The sequence below is a fragment of the Galeopterus variegatus genome, unplaced genomic scaffold, assembly GCF_000696425.1.
Source record: "Galeopterus variegatus unplaced genomic scaffold, G_variegatus-3.0.2 Scaffold1094, whole genome shotgun sequence".
Lineage (NCBI taxonomy): Eukaryota > Metazoa > Chordata > Mammalia > Dermoptera > Cynocephalidae > Galeopterus > Galeopterus variegatus.
Window position 1 is genome coordinate 247,680 of NW_007727205.1, and position 19,890 is coordinate 267,569.

The 19,890-nt window shown below is 46.8% G+C and overlaps 1 protein-coding gene across 4 annotated transcripts in view; it reads left to right on the forward strand.

The window, feature by feature from the left end:
• Positions 1-19,884, forward strand: part of KDM5C (lysine (K)-specific demethylase 5C) — a 29,760-nt gene extending 9,876 nt beyond the window's left edge. For 3 of the 4 annotated variants that reach the window (XM_008574730.1, XM_008574729.1, XM_008574731.1), the window contains 19 exons: positions 180-338; positions 2,192-2,311; positions 2,428-2,586; positions 3,271-3,452; positions 3,550-3,712; positions 10,167-10,286; positions 10,396-10,590; positions 13,358-13,539; positions 13,629-13,753; positions 13,881-14,028; positions 14,775-14,880; positions 15,751-16,109; positions 16,746-16,884; positions 17,387-17,566; positions 17,725-17,862; positions 18,048-18,647; positions 18,921-18,990; positions 19,133-19,332; positions 19,436-19,884. In XM_008574730.1, coding sequence (XP_008572952.1) covers positions 180-338; positions 2,192-2,311; positions 2,428-2,586; positions 3,271-3,452; positions 3,550-3,712; positions 10,167-10,286; positions 10,396-10,590; positions 13,358-13,539; positions 13,629-13,753; positions 13,881-14,028; positions 14,775-14,880; positions 15,751-16,109; positions 16,746-16,884; positions 17,387-17,566; positions 17,725-17,862; positions 18,048-18,647; positions 18,921-18,990; positions 19,133-19,332; positions 19,436-19,801 — 3,711 coding nt within the window. In that variant the 3' untranslated portion in view covers positions 19,802-19,884. The remainder of the gene's footprint in view (positions 1-179; positions 339-2,191; positions 2,312-2,427; positions 2,587-3,270; positions 3,453-3,549; positions 3,713-10,166; positions 10,287-10,395; positions 10,591-13,357; positions 13,540-13,628; positions 13,754-13,880; positions 14,029-14,774; positions 14,881-15,750; positions 16,110-16,745; positions 16,885-17,386; positions 17,567-17,724; positions 17,863-18,047; positions 18,648-18,920; positions 18,991-19,132; positions 19,333-19,435) is intronic. The other variant, XM_008574732.1, reaches the window with a different exon arrangement.
• The last annotated feature ends 6 nt before the right edge of the window (positions 19,885-19,890 follow it).

Genomic DNA, 19,890 nt, shown 5'->3' on the forward strand with positions numbered 1-19,890 from the left:
GCAGTTGAACTCCAGACCTAGCATGACTAGCTTTTACAGGGCTATGAATGATTCATCTAGCAAGCATAGCAGATTTCCAATGGAGAGCTCTCTGGACTAGGGTACTGTCTGGAGGGGCCTGATGTTTAAAGGATGGACAGGGCTTAGGCTGATGAATTTTTGCTTCCTTCCCCTGGCAGATTGAGTCATATGTATGCCGGATGTGTTCCCGAGGGGATGAGGATGACAAGCTTCTGCTGTGTGATGGCTGTGATGACAACTACCACATCTTCTGCCTGCTGCCTCCTCTGCCTGAGATTCCCAAGGGTGTCTGGCGGTGCCCCAAGTGTGTCATGGCGGTAAGGCCTCCCCCAGCCCCAGTCCATGTCTGCCTTATAAGGTATCCTTACCTTCCTTCATCTGGCCTATTGAGGGCAGCCTCCTAGCTCAGCCAGAGTCTTATATTTTGGGTCCCTGGGGTGGGGCTAGGCTGCACAGAACATTGGGAGAAAGGAAGAGGAGACTCAACCTTTGCTACTGTCCTCTGGGTACTCCTAGACCACCTGGGCAGGTAAGCGTCATGATTGGACAGATTGTATATGACGACATATAAGCAGACGCTAAATTGTGTCAGACAGAAAAATGGCTAAGGGTAGTAATCAGGGAAGATGTCAGGAATGAGATTTGAAGGACAGGAATACCAAGAAAAAAATGTTCTTTGGATTTCCAAGTTTTTTATTCTTTGGTTTATTTTTATTTTTATTTTTTAAAGAAAGCTTGGAAAATAGACAAATTACCTATCATCCCACCACCCAGAGATTTTCTTCTCATCTTTTTGCTGTTGCTTATATATAACTATATTAAACAAATTTGGAATCTTAATATATATTTTTACTTTTTACTTCATGATCATTTTTCTATATTGTTTATTCAGTGTATTATATCTCTTAGGGGGTCCATCATATTGGTATAGTATTTATTTAGTTGCTTTCCTGTAATATTTAGACTGGTTTGCAATGATAGAGACCTTAAGTAGAAGAGGTGGGAAGGCATTCCAGGCTTGGGGATGGAGGAGTAGCAGGAGCAGAGGAATATGGGGGAGAATGTGCCTAGCACATGTAGGGCCAGTAAAGATAGCAACTGAAGCAGCAGTGAGAACAGCTAAGCAGCCTGGAAGTCTGGCAGGTACATTTTATGAGCTTCCTGCCTTCATCCTCATTCTCGGTGCTCATCTTCTACATTTCTCTCTGGGTTTCTGGGAGCAGACCTTGATGGTCTATTGCCTTATCTTAGGGACTCAACTGTGGTTGTAGAGACCGGACATGCATGTGCACGCATACACACACTCACAGATGAGGAAAGACCAGGGCAGCGCATAATGGCCTTGGCAGTGGTGGAGATTGTGGTGGGGAGGAGTTTGGATACCAGCAGTATCATGGATAAGGAAGACTGTCAGCTCTACTTGGTTCTCTTCTTTAAGTGGTTATGATCCAGTGGACTGGATTGACATTTATTTTTCAGACGGAAGCAGGGTGTCTCACTCTGGGGTACATACAGTTGTCATCTAAAACCATGAACATAGGTACAGTGTGAAGTAGACCTGTCTTCTGAGATAGTCTAGAGAACAGGAATAGTGTAGGGTTTGGCACTGTAGAACCTGGTGCCTTTGTTTTTCATATTCAAATGTATTAGAATATTCATTGCCATTTTCCCAGGCTTATTAGTTCCAGTGTGGGCATAAAAAAGCTTCTCTAAGCACCCTGTATGAACTCATATTTAGCTAGAAAGAAAGATGGTGGCAGAAGAGCATAGGATAGCATATCTAAGTCAGAGCCCATGGTTTAGATAGTAAAGTGCTAAAGGAAGGAAAGAGCATGGGCTGTAGTGATGAGGGAGGACTTTCTGGAGGCCATTGGACTGGAGTTGAGTTTTGAAGAATCAATGAAAGAAGGTGGGAGAGGACATTCCAATAGGGAAGAATGTTGTGAGCAAAAAGCATGATGGAAGTGCATGTGGGGAATGGAAAGACTAAGTTGAAGTAGTAAGAGAAAAAGGTAGAGCTATACTATAAAGTAAGGCCTGCCTCAGGGGCCTTGAGTGTAGATCTGGAGCTGTTCTCCATCCCTACTCCTACCCATATTCCAGTTCCACTTGTGCGGATTCTCCACCTCTTTGCCTCTGTCTTGGTGACATGTTCTCCTTTGGGTTTCAGGAATGTAAGCGGCCGCCTGAAGCCTTTGGCTTTGAGCAGGCTACCCGGGAGTACACTCTGCAGAGCTTTGGTGAGATGGCTGACTCCTTTAAAGCTGACTACTTCAACATGCCTGTGCACGTAGGTGATGGAGGGCTAGGGTTGTAGGTGCTGGTGCCTGATGATCTCAACTCGTCTGGGTCAATGGGGCCAGGATATGATGGGCCATGGTCGTATGCCTACACCTGTTCCCCCAGATGGTGCCCACAGAACTTGTGGAGAAAGAGTTCTGGCGGCTGGTGAATAGCATTGAGGAAGATGTGACTGTTGAGTATGGGGCTGATATTCATTCCAAAGAATTTGGCAGTGGTTTCCCTGTCAGTGACAGTAAGCGGCACCTAACCCCTGAGGAGGAGGTGAGTGGATGATTTGTTGTTATATGTCAGCTGTGTGAACTTAGGCAAGTTATTTAGTATCTGAAAGACTCTGTAAGATAGGGTAATTATGCCTGCCTTCTGCAGTTGCTCTGAGGCTTAGATGAAATGACACATGTATAGAACACAGCCTAGTACCTTGCATGTGCAGACATGAGATGGGTTCTTTCACCTCTCTGAGCCCATTTCCTTATCTGTGAAATGGGGATAATATCTGCCTTGCAAATTTGTTATAACAATTAAATGAGAAGGCACAGCACAGACTGCTCTAACACTTTATTTATATGAAATAATCTGGCAGGGTACCTGGCTCATTCATAAGAAGTATTCAGGGAATGGGATTTGTATGCACAGGAAAAAAAATGAGGGCCCAGTCCTGCCTCAAAGGAAGAGTGTGTTTTGGTCCAGAGCAGGGGTTTTTAACTTGCAGGTATTTTGGTGTATGGATATATCTGTAAACCTTCCAGAAACTGAAGTGAATTGAATTGAAATTTTGTATGGATGCATTTTGTGGGGAGAGGTGGAGAAAACCTATACTATTTCTTAGGTGTTTCAGAAAGGTCTATGACCTCAAAATTAAGGTTCCCAAAGTTAAAGGAAAGGATTTAGGATCTCATCTCCTTAGCATAACCCTCATCTCCTTTCCACAAATACCTTACCTGACAGGAGTATGCTACCAGCGGTTGGAACCTGAATGTGATGCCAGTGTTAGAGCAGTCTGTGTTGTGCCACATCAACGCAGATATCTCTGGCATGAAGGTGCCCTGGCTCTATGTGGGCATGGTCTTCTCAGCCTTTTGCTGGCATATTGAGGATCACTGGAGTTACTCCATTAACTACCTCCACTGGTGAGTGGGGCCCTGGGGAGTCAGGAGGCAGTCAGGGTGGGCTCCCTGCAAGATCATGGATGTGATCACTGTATGTGTTCCCTTTCCACTTGTGCAGGGGTGAGCCGAAGACTTGGTATGGGGTGCCCTCACTTGCAGCAGAACATTTGGAAGAGGTGATGAAGAAGCTGACACCTGAGCTCTTTGATAGCCAGCCTGACCTCCTGCATCAACTTGTCACCCTCATGAATCCCAACACCCTCATGTCCCATGGTGTGCCGGTGAGTGCCCAGGAAACAGGGACAAGGGGTAGGAATGATTTAGGGATATTCTTTGTGGTGGTGGTGGTGGTGGTGGTGGTCATGGTGGTCATCATCATCTGGAACCTACCCCTACTCTTTTCTCATTCCTGTTCTGTTTCAATTGGGCTATAGGTTTGACTGCTCTAATAGAGACCCAAAATAATAGTGGTTAGATACACAGTGTGATGGTGAGCCTTCTGGGCCATGTGTTTGAGGGCAAAACCTTAGGGATAGCTTATTATCAAATCTGCATTCCAGCCAGTGGAAGAGGGAAATGGGGAAAAGGCTAGACAATTCTTACTTTTAAGGGCATACATCATTTCCATTCATCTCCTGTGAGAACTTGGCCACATGACCACATCTAGCTGCAAGAGAAACTGGGAAATGTAGTCCTTATTCTGGATGGTCATGTACCACCTACAAATTAGAGTCATGTTATTAGGAAAGTAAAGAAGAATGAATATTAGGGGACAACTAGCAATCTCTGCCATGTTTTGCATACTGTACCCTTTTTGGAGCAATATGTAGGTCTTTTTACTTATTTTACAGGTCAAAAGTTGAACCCAGAGTCCTGGGCCTATCCTTCTCCTCTGTGTACTTCTTTCCCACCCTGTAAAATATTTTGCTGGGTATACAGCCTAGCTTACCTGGGAGGGACTTTATATTCCTGGGAGTTTCTAGCATTGATTAGCATCAGCCAATTTTCTGGTGTGGAGCTTAAGACAGCCTGATCAGTAGTCCTGTAGGAATAAGAATTAGTACATCCTCCATCTCTGCTTTAAATCTTATTCTGTGCTAGTCCTCTCCCCTACTCCTTTCCATCCCCTCTGGCCTTGGCCACACTGCCACTTACTGTAATGAGTGGGACATGGTAGACAGTCAGTAAACATTGAATTAATGTATCCTTGAAATATCACTGGACATCTGTGTAGTAGGGCTCTGGGCTAGGTCAGTGGTTCTCACCTGAATTTCTTCTTGCCTTCACCTTGTTTGGATATACTATATACCCTGTGACTAATACTTTTTATTATACATTTTAGTGATAATTAACCAAGGATTGGAGTATCTAGGGAATTGGACAGGGGGAGGCATTCTACAACAGTTCAGGCAACCTTCCTCCACTCAGAGGAAGCTATCCTTTTCTCTCCCCGTCTCATCCCATTTAAGGATTACTGGACTGGACATAATCAAGGGTTCTTTCAGTTCTACTGCTTCACAAGTAGACCTTGAGTCTGACTTTTCCCTCATACTTCTCTCTTCCTGACCCATAGCACAGCATCAGTCCTTGTGTGTAAGCCAAGGAAAACTGTAAGAGTAGAAGAGGATTCTCTTAAGGATTCAGGCACCTAAAATCATATGTATAGACAGTCATGGAACTGTTCAGTCCTTACCTCTTTTTAAAAAATTGTATCACTGACTTTTAAACATGTGCTTTTTGCTTCCACCTCCACAGCATTTCTCCGGCTCGTAGCTTACCAGCTTCTCTAGCCAGCTGCTGCTTCACCACCCTGCCCTCTGTCTGCCCTGCCCTTCCTATACGTAGTTTCCGGCATCTCCAGGCTCTTGGCAGTATCTGTCCGCCAGTCCAAGGCATCTGTGATTTTCATGTTCTCATGCTGGCAGGCTACAGTTAGCCAGCTGGAGCTCCCCCACAACAGAGCTATCTTTAGCCCCCTGCCCCCTCCTCCCGCTGCCTTCTCCTTTGGTGAGAGAAGGCCATTTCCTTTTATAGATATGTAGTGTAAATATTTTTTGCATTAAAAAAGAAACCTTCTTCCTTTCCAAAAAATGAAAAATAGGTCATTCCTATTTTCTCCACCATAAACATTTTGTTATGTTTGTTTTTCTGTGTAAATTGTGCTGTAACAATAATCAGTGTATGGATATTATAATCTCTTGTAAGTTTAATGGTCTAGAACTGCACTGTCCAATTTGGTAGCCACTAGCCACATGTGGCTATTGAGCACTTGAAATGTGGCTAGTCCCAACTGAAATGTGCTGCTAAGAGTATAAAATACATGTTGGATTTCAAGACTTAGTACGAAACAAAGAATGTGAAATACCTCACTGATAACTTTTGTGTGCCAGTTACATATTGAAATGATGATATTGTGGATATATTAAGTTAAATAAAGTATATTGAAATTAATTTTACCTGTTTCTTTTTACTTTTTTAATGTGGCTACTAAAGAATTTAAAAGTATATATGTGCCTAGCATATTTGTCTTGGACAGCGCTGGTCTAGAATGACTTCGTTACTATGAAATACTTATAACCTTCATTTAAAAAAAATAATTATTTAAAAAAAAATAATTTACATGGCCAAAATAATCAACCACATTGTATATTGACAAAATAAAAAATAATAATTAGCTTTATTGCAGTATGATTTACATACCATAAAATTCATCCATTTTTAAGTGCACAATTCAGTGAATTTACAGACTTGTGATACCATCACCACAATCAGTTTTAGAACATTTCCATCATCCCAGAAAGATCCCTTATTCCCATTTGCAGTCACTCTCCATTCCAGCCCCCAGTCCCAGGCAACCATTCATCTGTTTTCTGTCTGTAGATTTGCCTTTTCTGGACAGTTCATATAAATGGAATAATACATGGTCTTTTGTATCTGGCTTCTCTCATTTAGCATGTTTTCATGGTTTATCCATGTTGCAGAGTGTGTCAGAACTTCATTCCTTTTATGGCCCACTAATAATTCACCAGTTGATGAATATTTGGATTGTTTTTACTTTTTGGCTATTCACAGTTATCATTTTAAACAGCTACAGAATGTGAGGAGAGCTTTTCTAAACAACCACATAGGAAACAGTAAAGTGATATTACCAAAATGAGGGTGCATGTTAAGGCAAAGAGTTAGGAGCATTAGGTTCTACTCCTGGCTCTGCTGTCTGAGGCTTCTCTGGGAGTTAGTTTTTGTATCCATACAATTAAGGCTGGGGCTAGATCATACAGCAGATATTGCCAGAGCTCCTTCTGTGTGCAAGGCCCCTGGTCAACAACCTGAAGGTAAATAAACCAGTCTGTCCCTTTGGGTATGCACAGTTGAGTGGAGGACAGAAAGGAGTAAACAGGTAGAATGAAGTGTTAGAGGCAGTACTAAAGAATCACAAATTGGGTCATTTAGGAAGGGGGTGTCAGGAAAGGGTTTGTAGAAGTTTTTTTTTTTTTTTTTTTTTAAAGATGACCGGTAAGGGGATCTTAACCCTTGGCTTGGTGTTGTGAGCACCACACTCAGGCAGTGAGCGAACTGGTCATCCCTATATAGGATCCGAACCCCTGGCCTTGGTGTTATCAGCACCACACTCTCCCGAGTGAGCCACGGGCCGGCCCTTGTAGAAGTATTGACCCTTGAAAGAAGAGTAAGAGTTTGCCGGTCAGAGACGTGGCTTTATTGTGTGGGCATGATGATTCAAAGGAGGGGGCTCTCAGCAGACATGACATGGTCAGATTTGCGTTTTTTGGAAGACAGATTTGGTGGTTGATAACAGAGGCCAGTTCAATAATACAGGCAAGAAATGCTGATATTGCCTCTAAGTATGGATAGATTTGAGAAGAAGAAAATGTACTGGAAGTGGGAGCTGATAAATGACCCGAGTAAGTGTGGATGAATGGGGAGATTCAATATTGTTAGGATGTTAGGTCTCTGCCAAATTAATCTAGAATCCTAGCAGAGGAGTGGTTAGGTTGAAGAATATAAACATTTTAGATTCTTGATACATATTAGCAAATTTATTTTCCAGAGAGTAGAATTTATTGATTCCCTTGTCAGCACTATACCTATTTCACTGTGTCTTCATCAGCATTGAATATTCATCTTAAAAAACTTTGTGACTTCTTGGTAAAGATGACAAATTAAACATACATATGGCTACTTCCATTCCTTACTGAAACTCCACTAAACTGATACAAAGGGATTTTTTTTTTTTTTTTTTTTTTTTAAAGATGACCGGTAAGGGGATCTCAACCCTTGACTTGGTGTTGTCAGCACCACACTCTCCCAGTGAGCTAACCGGCCATCCCTATATGGGATCCGAACCTGTGGCCTTGGTGTTATCAGCACCGCACTCTCCTGAGTGAGCCATGGGCCGGCCCAAGGGATTTTTTTTCTTTAAGGTAAAATATCACAGAGATGGAGAAAACAAGAGGGGAGACAAAGACAAAATTCTTGAAACTAGAAAACATATAAGGGTACTTCAAAAAGTTCATGGAAAGATTCATATTATATTTTGATTCTATTTCTCCATGAACTTTTTGAAGTACCTTGAGTGGATGAGAAAACTGAATCTTAAGCCAGTAATGAGAACATCTGAGAACCAACCCTGTTTATACATCAGAATCCCCCAAAGTTTTATAGTCAGTGGCACCAGGCATTCTGGGGGTAAAGATGGATGGACTGAAAATAAGGATTGGTTCATGTCTGTATAAGAAGCTGTGAGATCCCCTGTACTGGACAGCTGGAAATGTAAGCCTCCTTCACTTAGTAAAAGACTGGTGGTTTATTTCTGAAGAGGTTAAAACAGAGGGCCTCTGGGTCGAGGTCTCCTAGGTACAGTTGAGGGTGGAGTTATAGGGAAAATAGTGGAATTTATTATTGTATTTATACTGGATGCTGAGGTTCTCAGCCATCTTCCTCCACTTGGCTGTTAGAACACCGGTAGCCAGGCCTTTTTTCTACAGCCAAAAAATGGAAGGGTTTTCTCTGGAGAATCCGACTGGCCTGAGAGGAAAGACCTAGAGTTTTGCAAACTAAATGGCTCGGCTAGATCACCCTACAGTGAAGTCATAGTTAACAAGCTTCACCTATGTACTCAGAGCTTCCATTCAGCTTTTTTTGTCTCAAGCAGCCACAGATTAATAGACAACTGAGGAATCCCTTGATAACAAAATAGAACCGAATAAACAGAAAGAAAACAACTTGGCAAAACAGGGTAAGCAGGGAGACATAAACTTCAAAAGAAAAGGAAAAGAAACCTCATTAATATCTTCAGAGATAAGCATGTACTACAAACATTAAAGAAGAGCAGGATACTATTAAAAAAGAGCATATCAAGAACTATTAAAAAAGAGCATATTGAGAACATACTGAGCTTTTGGAGATTAAAAATATGATAGCAAAAGTGAGAAACTAAAAAAAAAATCTTGGAAGATAAATAGTTGAGGAAATCTCCCAGGAAATAGAATAAAAGATAAAGATGGAAAAAGGTAGAGAACGTTAGAGGATTTTTCTAGAAGGTTCAATATTCAAATAATAGACTTATAACAAAAGAGAACAGATGAAAACCGAAAGGATGAAATCATTAATGAAATCGTTCAAGAAAATTTCCCTGAACTGAAGGACCAAATTTCCAGAACCAAAGGGCCTATGCAGTATGTGACTGAAAGAAGATTCATACCAAGATATATCCTGTGAATTTTCATATCAAACACTAGGACCAGAAGAATCCTGTAAGCTTCTTGAGAGAGAGACAGGTTTAGAAATCAGGATGGTTTCATACTTTTCAACAGCAACACTGGAATCTAAAAGACTAGAGCAATGTCTTCAAAATCATTTTCATCTTAGAATTCTATATGCAGTCAAGTGTGAGACTAGAGACCTTCCCTTTACCCCCTCCCCCAGAAAAGGTTCTTCCCACCGTTTCTCAGGAAGCCATTGGAGGGGGTGCTCAAGCACAGCAAAGGAATAATCTTAGAAATAGGAAGACATGGTATCTAGGAAACAGGAGATCAGGAGATCCGTCACAGGAGAGTGATGTTTCAGGGAGGATAGCTGGTCCAGATTGGAACAGATCAGAGAGACTGCTACAGAAAGGTGAAAATTGGTAGGAAAGGAGATTTGGACACTTGTCAGAAAGTTAGGCATTAAATTACTAATACATGCATAGAGAATTAAGCAAATTGAGAAATAGAAGACCATTTTTAATATAGTCTCAGATCATGTTATTTAGTGTTGTTAAGGTCAATGCCAAAATAATCAGAAGAGGTGAAAGCGATTGGCTCTGGGGAAGGGTGAATGGCAGGGCCTGCTTGTTTTATAAAAAATCTTATACAACCATTTGATTCTTGAAATTATATATGACTGATAAAAGTAAATAATGGGAAAACTTGGCCAGCTTAATGAAAAGTGACATTTGTAATTTTTATAAAATTACTAGAGAAGTTAAAATATTTTAATATGTACATTTTCTACTTTGACTCTCAAATCTTCCCATTATCTGTCAATACAGATCAAAACTTTTGAGAGCAGACACTAGTAGGGGTCCTTCCTGTCAAAGTTGGAGGGTCTGGAATTCTATTGTCAAACTGTTCCCTGACGCTTTTCTTTGTCTCCTTAAGGACCCTGGACTTAGATCAGGTTGCTGCTGACTGAAAAACCTCTATCTCAATGGCCTTAGCCTTTCTTCTTCCTCAGGTTGTCCGCACAAACCAGTGTGCAGGAGAATTCGTCATTACCTTCCCCCGTGCTTACCACAGTGGCTTCAACCAAGGCTACAACTTTGCTGAGGCCGTCAACTTTTGCACTGCTGATTGGGTGAGTCTGGAGTGTGGTGGGATGGCAGGGAGAAACAGGAGGATTGTGGGGAAGCTGAGGCACCACGACCTCCAGACTTGGCCACACTCAACCTTGAACCTGTCCACAGTTGCCAGCTGGGCGCCAGTGCATTGAGCACTACCGCCGGCTACGAAGATACTGTGTCTTCTCCCATGAGGAGCTCATCTGCAAGATGGCTGCCTGCCCTGAGAAGCTGGACCTAAACCTGGCAGCAGCTGTGCATAAGGAGATGTTCATCATGGTGCAGGAGGAGCGGCGTCTACGAAAGGCCCTGCTGGAGAAGGTGGGTGGTGGGGAGAGTGCCCTGGGTCAGGCACTCTACCCTGGTGGAGATTGGGGGAGGGAGAGGTGGTACCAAGGAGGAGAGGATGTAGCCTTTATTCTTGGAGTGTAATGAAAAGAACTAGATGCATCTGGGTTGAAAACCACATTCCATTTTCTGCTCTACCTTTTACTAGCAACCTTGGACAAGTCAATTTACTTCACTGCGTGTTAGTTTCCCCATCCAGAAAATGAGGATTAAGACAATGCTTATCTTTTTGGATACGTGAGTGGATTAAAGATAATGTTTGTTCAGTAACTGACCCATAGCAGGTGTTGGTATAGCAGCTATTCATCGTTGTTTAAATGACCCAGCAAGACAGACTGGCATATGAAACCCCCACTGCTGATTATCTGACCCTCTCAAGTTACTTGATCTCTCATAGTCGCACTTTCTCACTCTAAAATGGGAGTAAATACCCAACTCTCAAGGTTGTTGTAAAGCTTGAGTAAGGTTATTTATGTCAAAGCATATATTACTGCCCTTGCAATCTAGCAGCCGCTTTTGGTAATATTAATACATGAAAAAAGTGGTTGAAATATGGAATGTTTCTTAGGAAATGCCACGTTATTACATTCAGATGGTTCAGTAACCCAAACTAGGACAATAATGTTATCAAGTAGAAGGCAGTGATACTTTAATAGATTTTTCATGAGGATGTGTCAGTTGTGTGTGTAGCTGAGTGGAAGCTGCTACAGAGCTATAAAATCCACTCGTGTAATTTCAGCTGCCTTCTTCAAGCTCCACATTTGCCCAGTGCCAGTGGTAAGCATGGGAGCTACCTGCAGGAAGTGTGGGGCAAGGAAGAGGGATGCACAGTTAGGCCAGACATGCTTTTCCCTGCCCTCTTCCTCCAGGTATCGGTACACCTTCGATGAGTTCCCTGCCATGCTGCATGTTAGGGAATTAACTTAGTGAGAGTCTTCCTTAATATTACAAAGGACTTTTTGTCCCAAGGGATCCCTTGCTACCTGTTTGGGGTAATACTTATTTATTATAAAGCCCATTCATAACTTTCCCATGAATGTGGACTGTAGGAAGAATTATAGCTACAGTAATGTTAGAAGTTGGGCCTCTCAGTTGTGGTGTTATTTAATGAGTCCCTGGAGTTTTCTAGGCATCATTTTCTCTCTCTGTTCAGTGCTGTTATTAATTGATGGTCCTGTGGCTGTGCCAGGCTACCGGAAGGAGCCAAAGCAAAGTGGGTAGAATAGACCTTCTCATCCTGACTTTCAGAATTCTTTATACTTGGCCCTTATCTTGAAGGAGGGTTCTGAACACTGTAGTGTTGGAATCCTGTAAGAGATTGTGTATATGTTTGAGTACTTTTCTGGGGAGAGGACTCATAGTTTACAATCAGTTCTCAGAGTCCATGATCCAAAAAAACCTAGGGGCTTCACCCTTAGAACATTCTCTGGCTTTGGAGTCAAAATTGAATGCAGTCAAATCCTCACTTTGGCAAGTTATTGACTCTCACTGAGACTTAGTTTGTTCCTTAGTTAAATGAGATAGGCCTGTGAAATTATGTATTCTTATCTGAAAATTTGAACTAACAACAGTAAATAGTTGTTGAGCACTTATTCTCAGTGCTAAGATACTTGTCTAAGTCCTTAGTTGCTTTGCCTTTGTTAATCCTTATAACAACCAAATAAAGAGTACTGTTATCTCCATCTTATAAGATAAAGAAACTGAGATCCAGAGAGGTTTAAATAATTTACTCACAATCACACAGTAAGTGGCAACGCGGGATTTGTAATGTGCAGTGGGCTCATAGCTTATACAGAGGCTATGTGTTAAAGTTGGTATATAAGACAAAAACTGTTAGAGGCAACCATTTCTCTTTAAAATTCCTGGGCCGGCCCGTGGCTCACTCGAGAGAGTGCAGTGCTGATAACACCATGGCCCCGGGTTCGGATCCCATATAGGGATGACCGGTTCGCTCACTGGCTGAGCGTGGTGCAGACAACACCAAGCCAAGGGTTAAGATCCCCTTACCGGTCATCTTTTTAAAAAAATAATAATAATAAATAAAAATAAAATTCCTAAAATTGCCCATGTATAGCATTGTGGTGTTTTTCAGTTATTCCAACATAGTTGGCTTTTCCTTTATTTTTGGAATGGACTGCGTTTTCTTCATCTGAGCAACAGATGAAGTTACTGGCTTAAGTTTGGAAGCCATGTTGTTGGGGAAAAATTGTATCTTTAAACCCTGGGCACAAGCTCTTACAGTTGAATTTCTGTAAGTTATGTATGCATATGCATTGTCTCCTGCCTGCTCAGCAGCCAGCGTGGTGCCTGGAGCACAGTGGGTGCCGAGAAGGTGGAAGCCAGCATTGTTCCCCAGTGTACACCCTCCATACTAGTCAGGCCAAGAGCTCTTGGCCACTCCCACACATTGCTACCTCTCTGGTGCCTTGGTCCACCACTTTCCTCACCTTCTCCTACCCAAAAAGCTCTTTCTGCTGATCTGAATCTTACCTGATCTTTCTTCCTCTGTGAAATTCCCTCTGCCTCATCCCACACTGATCTTGCCCTGGTTCATCTGATTCCCCCAGCTTTGAGAGTCTGGACTTCACAAAAGGCAGGTGTTCTCTGTGGGGTTTGGCCTCCCAAACCCCACGGCCCTCAGCATAGATTTGAGTCTAAAGTGGGGCTTGGTGGTGGCTGAGATGGGAATTTCTGCCACCCTGTTCTGGTTTTATATAACATGTGGGTTGAACATCCACAGGGCATCACAGAGGCTGAACGAGAGGCTTTTGAGCTGCTCCCGGATGATGAGCGCCAGTGCATCAAGTGCAAGACCACATGTTTCTTGTCAGCCCTGGCCTGCTACGACTGCCCAGATGGCCTTGTCTGCCTGTCCCACATCAATGACCTCTGCAAGTGCTCTAGTAGCCGGCAGTACCTGCGGTAAGCATGGGGCCTTCTTGTGGGAAGTGGAGCAAGGAGGAGGATACAGAGTTGGGCTAGACATGCTCTTCGCTGCCCTCTTCGTCCAGGTATCGATACACGTTAGATGAGCTCCCTGCCATGCTGCATAAGCTGAAGGTTCGGGCCGAGTCCTTTGACACCTGGGCCAACAAAGTGCGAGTAGCCCTGGAGGTGGAGGATGGGCGGAAGCGCAGTGAGTGATGGGGGGATGAAGGGACTCCACAGGCAAGTTCTATTCCCTTTTCTTCTATACCTCCAACTCCCTTCCTCTGCCTTCACTCAATACTGCCTACTCCTTGCTGCTCTTATTCTCCCTTCAGGCCTTGAAGAGCTGAGGGCACTAGAGTCTGAGGCCCGTGAGCGGAGGTTTCCTAACAGTGAGCTGCTGCAGCGACTGAAAAACTGCCTGAGCGAGGCGGAGGCTTGTGTGTCCCGGGCTCTAGGACTGGTCAGCGGCCAGGAAGCTGGGTATGGCAGTGTGAGGTGTTGGGCCACAGATAGCCTGATGAGGATCCAGCACTGGGGAAAGTGCTACAAGGGGTGGACTCTGGATACCATTGAGCAAACTGGACATTAGCAGGAAGCTGCCGGGCACAAGTGTGAGGTGGCCTGGGAGGTGTTGGGGAGAGCAAGGAGACCAAGCAATGTAGAGTGGAGAGGGGAGTTTCACTGATAAGAATGCTAGGGGTGTTTATTTTTATCAGTACATAGAGGAGATTTGAGAAGCTGAGGGATTTTATGGGCAGGGAGGAGGTGGAGGTTTAGGGGCAAGAACAGGACATAGATGTGTAAAGCTGATCATAGCCGCACAGCTTTAGAGTCATAGTAGAGGATGGATTGAGAAGTCCAGCTTCTCTTACCATCAGTTGGTTTCTAAGCTCTGCCCCCTACCCCCCAATATATTTCCCTCTCTTTTAATTCTTTCCTCTAATCATTTGAACTCACTCGTATTTTTTTGTTTGTTTAAAAAACCACTTATTGAGGTATGATTGACATACAGAAAGTTATGCATATATAATTTATACAACTTGTTGAGTTTGAAGATAAGCATATACCTGGAACTCACTTGTATTTTAAAACCCTCCCTCTAACCTGGGCAGCAGGGGGAACTCTGAAGTATGCTAGATCAAGGCAGAAAGGTGTTGGATCTTAGAACAGAGATGGAGGGAGGGGACTGGGTTTGGACCTGAAACCCCATATGTGAAACTCCATAGCCCCCACAGGGTGGCTGGTCTACAGATGACCCTGGCTGAGCTCCGGGCCTTTCTGGACCAGATGAACAACCTGCCTTGTGCCATGCACCAGATTGGGGATGTCAAGGTGAGGAGGGGTGGGTTTGGAGTGCTGCTGAGGGATTCAGGGGGATTGAGAGACCAAGCAGCGGGCCGCTCTTGGCTCCCTTAAAAAGCTTAAAGTGTTTGGGCAGGACAGAATGCATACGTAAGAAAGTAGTGGGGGTATGAGGCAAGGGTGTAGTGACTGCTTCTTAGAAATGTGATTTGAGGGGCAGGTGGCAGGGGTATGTACAGGATGCAAAATCTAGGGAAGGTTTCCTGGAGGAGGTGGAGGAAAAGGAGATAACAAGGGTGTTTGTTGGGCCTGGGAAGTTGAGTAAAGATCATGAAGTAGAGGACAAGTGGGATGGAGAGGGCAGTGCACACCAGCATGAGCATGAGAGTTTGTGCAAGAACTAAGCATAGCCAGCATAGCGTAGGGCAGAAGGTCTCTTGCTGCTTTGAGTCCTCTGGAGAGTTAAATAAAGCAGAGATTACTGACCATCCCCTATTAAGAATTTCTTGGGGCCGAGCCCGTGGCGCACTCGGGAGAGTGCAGCGCTGGGAGCGCAGCAGCGCTCCCGCCGCGGGTTTGGATCCTATATAGGGATGACTGGTGCGCTCACAGCGCTCACTGGCTGAGCGCGGTGCAGCCGGTCTCAAAAAAAAAAAAAAGAATTTCTTGGGGGGGGGCCCAGAAATCTGTATTTTAATAAATTCTCCAGGGCATTCTAATGAGCAGCCAGGGTTACAAACCACTGTCTTAAGGCTTGGAGAAGGAGAGCCCAGCTCATGTTAGGCTCCTCTTTCTGAAAAGATTGGAGGGCAAGAAGGTAGGTGGGGCAAGGGTATCTGGTGGTGGGACTTCTAAGTGGACCCAGCTGAGGAGTTTGTTCTTTATCTTGTATCCTGGTAGGGTATTCTGGAACAGGTGGAGGCCTACCAGGCTGAGGCCCGTGATGCTCTGGCCTCACTGCCCTCTAGTCCAGGGCTATTGCAGTCCTTGTTGGAGAGGGGGCAGCAGCTGGGGGTAGAGGTGCCTGAGGCCCAGCAGCTCCAGCGGCAGGTGGAACAGGCACGGTGGCTGGATGAGGTGAAACGCACATTGGCTCCCTCAGCCCGAAGGGGCACCCTAGCTGTCATGCGGGGATTGTTGGCTGCGGGTGCTAGTGTAGCCCCTAGCCCTGCTGTGGATAAGGCTCGGGCCGAGCTGCAGGAGCTGCTGACCATTGCTGAACGCTGGGAAGAGAAAGCCCACCTCTGCCTGGAAGCCAGGTATGTCCAGCCTCTTCCCCTCCCTGCCCTACTCCAGCCATCAAAGTGGAGAGCTTGAAGGTAATTCCCGTGGGTGGCCTTGGGCAGCATCACACTCTTGTACTGGTATGTTGACTCTCCTTTCCTCTTTTGTTCCCTATCTTGTCCTTCTTTTTTGTAAACTCCATATACGCATAGAGGCAGAGATAGGCTGCTGGAGGAGCAGAGATGGACAGATGCAGAGATACAGAGAGCACTAGCCCTAGAGGCTGACAAAGTACACATGCACAGAAGCACAAATAACAGGCAGATGGACAGATGTTGGTAGAAAGACGCTGCACACGGAGCAATCCAATCTGACAAACTGCAGCAACAGGTGACACACACAGGTTGTGTGTGTAGGCCCCGCCAGCAGGCTGACAGACTGGCAGACAAGCAGAGGCGCAAGAGCTGGGGCAGAAGGCTGAGGTTGGGTGCATGCAGTCTGCAGGAAGCAGGGACTGACAGACATCCATAGGCAGAATACAAGCAAGTAGGCCCAAGGGGCAGCAGGAATACCAGGCACCCAAGGGACCTAGGCACATATATCTGGTGGTCAGGCTGGGCTTCTGGTCAGGCAGACCACACCAGACTCAGTCCTTTTTCCCCTCCGTTTAGGCAGAAACATCCACCAGCTACCCTTGAGGCCATAATCCGCGAAGCAGAAAACATCCCTGTTCACCTGCCCAACATCCAGGCTCTCAAGGAGGCTCTTGCTAAGGCCCGGGCCTGGATTGCTGATGTGGATGAGATCCAAGTGAGGCCCCTGCCACCCCCAACCCTCCACTCCAGGCCTTCAGTCCAGCGATGGCACATACACTGGGTTGTGCTGGGTTGGGTTGGCTAGAGAGGAAGAGGGCACGCACATAGTGAAGAGGCAAAATATGTTTGGTGAGCAGTGTGAGAGGAGGGGTTGTAAGATCAGCCTGAAGGAAGAGAGGGTGCTGGTTAGGAGGAGGGTGGTGGGGCAGGGAGGCAGGTGGTGTGGAGTGGAGCAGGGTGGGGCAGGGAGGAGGTAGAAGAGGCCTTCCGCACAAAGTAGCTAGTCTAGTGCTCCCGGAGACTGACTGGATACTTGGGGCTAAGCCAGTCAGTGGATGCAAACATGGGAGAGAGCCAGGTGTTCCTTAGGATGATGCCTGTTTTTTTGCCTCAATACTGTGGGTCCAGTCCATCTTTCTAGCTCAGGGCTAGGCATGGAGAAAGCATCAATAGATGTTGGCAGGTTGAACTGAGCTTTCTCTCGCCCCTGTCCCCAGAATGGTGACCACTACCCCTGCTTGGATGACTTGGAGGGCCTGGTGGCTGTGGGCCGGGACCTCCCTGTGGGGCTGGAGGAGCTGAGACAGCTGGAGTTGCAGGTATTGACAGCACACTCTTGGAGGGAGAAGGCCTCCAAGACCTTCCTCAAGAAGAATTCTTGCTACACGCTGCTGGAGGTGAGGCCTGGGACCTTGACCTATAGCCTCTCCTGTGCCTGGCCCGGCTGTTGGGAGATGGCTCATATGAGAACTTGGGTTTTTGGGGGGCACCAGGGAGGGGAGGAGAGGTATGGGAGGTAGGGGAAGCCTGGTCATTCCTCCTCTCCCTGCCTCAGGTGCTCTGCCCATGTTCAGACGCCGGCTCAGACAGCACCAAGCGCAGCCGGTGGATGGAGAAGGAGCTGGGGTTGTACAAATCTGACACAGAGCTGCTGGGGCTATCTGCACAGGACCTCAGGGACCCAGGCTCTGTGGTAAGGAGCTTGGCACAGATGGGAAGAAGAGCCTAGCAATGATAGAATCTTTGAGCTGGGTGACCATGGGTAGAGTGCTTGCTCCCTGAGCCTTAGTTCTCCTGGTTTGGGAGTGGGGTGTTAAAGGGGCCAGAGAAGGGAGAGGATAGGCTGCTGACCTATTCTTCCTGTCCTGGGCACGGCAGATAGTGGCCTTCAAGGAGGGGGAACAGAAGGAGAAGGAAGGGATCCTGCAGCTGCGTCGCACCAACTCAGCCAAGCCCAGTCCACTGGCATCATCAACCACAGCTGCCTCTGCAACCTCCATCTGTGTGTGTGGGCAGGTGCCGGCTGGGGTGGGGACTCTGCAGTGTGACCTGTGTCGGGACTGGTTCCATGGGCGGTGTGTGTCGGTGCCCCGCCTCCTCAGCTCCCCAAGGCCCAGTCCCACCTCATCTCCACTGCTGGCCTGGTGGGAATGGGACACCAAATTCCTGTGTCCTCTATGTATGCGCTCACGGCGCCCACGCCTGGAGACCATCCTGGCACTGCTGGTAGCCCTGCAGAGACTGCCTGTACGGCTGCCTGAGGGCGAAGCCTTGCAGTGCCTCACAGAGAGGGCCATCAGCTGGCAGGGCCGTGCCAGACAGGCTCTGGCCTCTGAGGATGTAACTGCTCTGTTGAGACGGCTGGCTGAGCTCCGCCAACGGCTACAGGCTGAACCCAGGCCTGAGGAGCCTCCTGCCTACTCTTCAGCCCCTGCCTCTGATCCTATCAGAGAAGGCAGTAGCAAGGATATACATAAGGTGAGCTGCTTAGCCCAGCTCTTGTCCTCAGATTCCTGGTCCTAGCCCCCATCCATAATAAGGCTTCTACTCTGTCCCTGTTCTCCAGTGTTTGGTCTCGTTTGGCCTGGCCTGCATCCATCCAGGTCACTAGACTCTGCTCCCTGCTGCAGCCTGTGTCTGCCCTCCTCCTCCTGCAGGAGGCGGAATGTCCCAAGTTTGGGGTTTGGGAGGAAGAAAAGGGCTTGGTTCTTTGGTTCAGTTACCCCTACCTACTCTTGCTCTCCTTGGCAGGTCCAGGGCTTACTGGAGAATGGAGACAGTGTGACAAGTCCTGAGAAGGTAGCCCCAGAGGAGGGCTCAGGTAAGAGAGGTGGGTGTAGGTGTGGTGGGGGTAGGCTGTTGACTGGATATAACTAGAGTGACCCATGTGGTCCTCAGCTCTGTTGTGGTGTGGGGACAAGACCAGGGGCAGTCTAACCTAGCCTGTTTTTGCAATCCCCCAGATCTGGAGCTGCTGTCTTCGCTGTTACCACAGTTGACCGGTCCCGTGTTGGAGCTACCTGAGGCAACCCGGGCCCCCCTGGAGGAGCTCATGATGGAGGGGGACCTGCTGGAGGTGACCCTGGATGAGAACCACAGCATCTGGCAGCTACTGCAGGCTGGGCAGCCTCCAGACCTGGAGCGGGTCCGCACACTTCTGGAGGTGAGGATAGGGGTCACGGGCAGGGCCAGGAGGTCAGGCCAAGCAACAGGGAGCCCAGGCCTGACCACTGGCCCACATCCCATCTTTCTGTCTGTGATCACAGCTGGAGAAGGCAGAGCGCCATGGGAGTCGGGCACGGGGCAGGGCCCTGGAGAGGCGGCGGCGGAGGAAAGTGGACCGAGCTGGGGAGGGTGATGACCCAGCCCGAGAGGAGCTAGAGCCAAAGAGGGTACGGAGCTCAGGGCCAGAGGCTGAGGAGGCCCAGGAGGAGGAGGAGCTGGAGGAAGAGACGGGGGGTGAGGGCCCTCCTGCACCCCTCCCCACAACTGGCAGCCCCAGCACCCAGGAGAACCAGAATGGCTTGGAAACCGTGCTAGGGGCCACTTCAGGCCCCTCAGCCCCTTCATCCACTCTGACTCCCCGGCTGCATATGCCCTGCCCACAGCAGCCACCACAGCAACAGTTGTGACAGTGGCTGGGTCTAGCACAGACCCCAACAGAGATCCCCCCTCGGCCTCAAGGATCCTCTTTCTGACCATCAAGCCTGCTTCTTGGGAG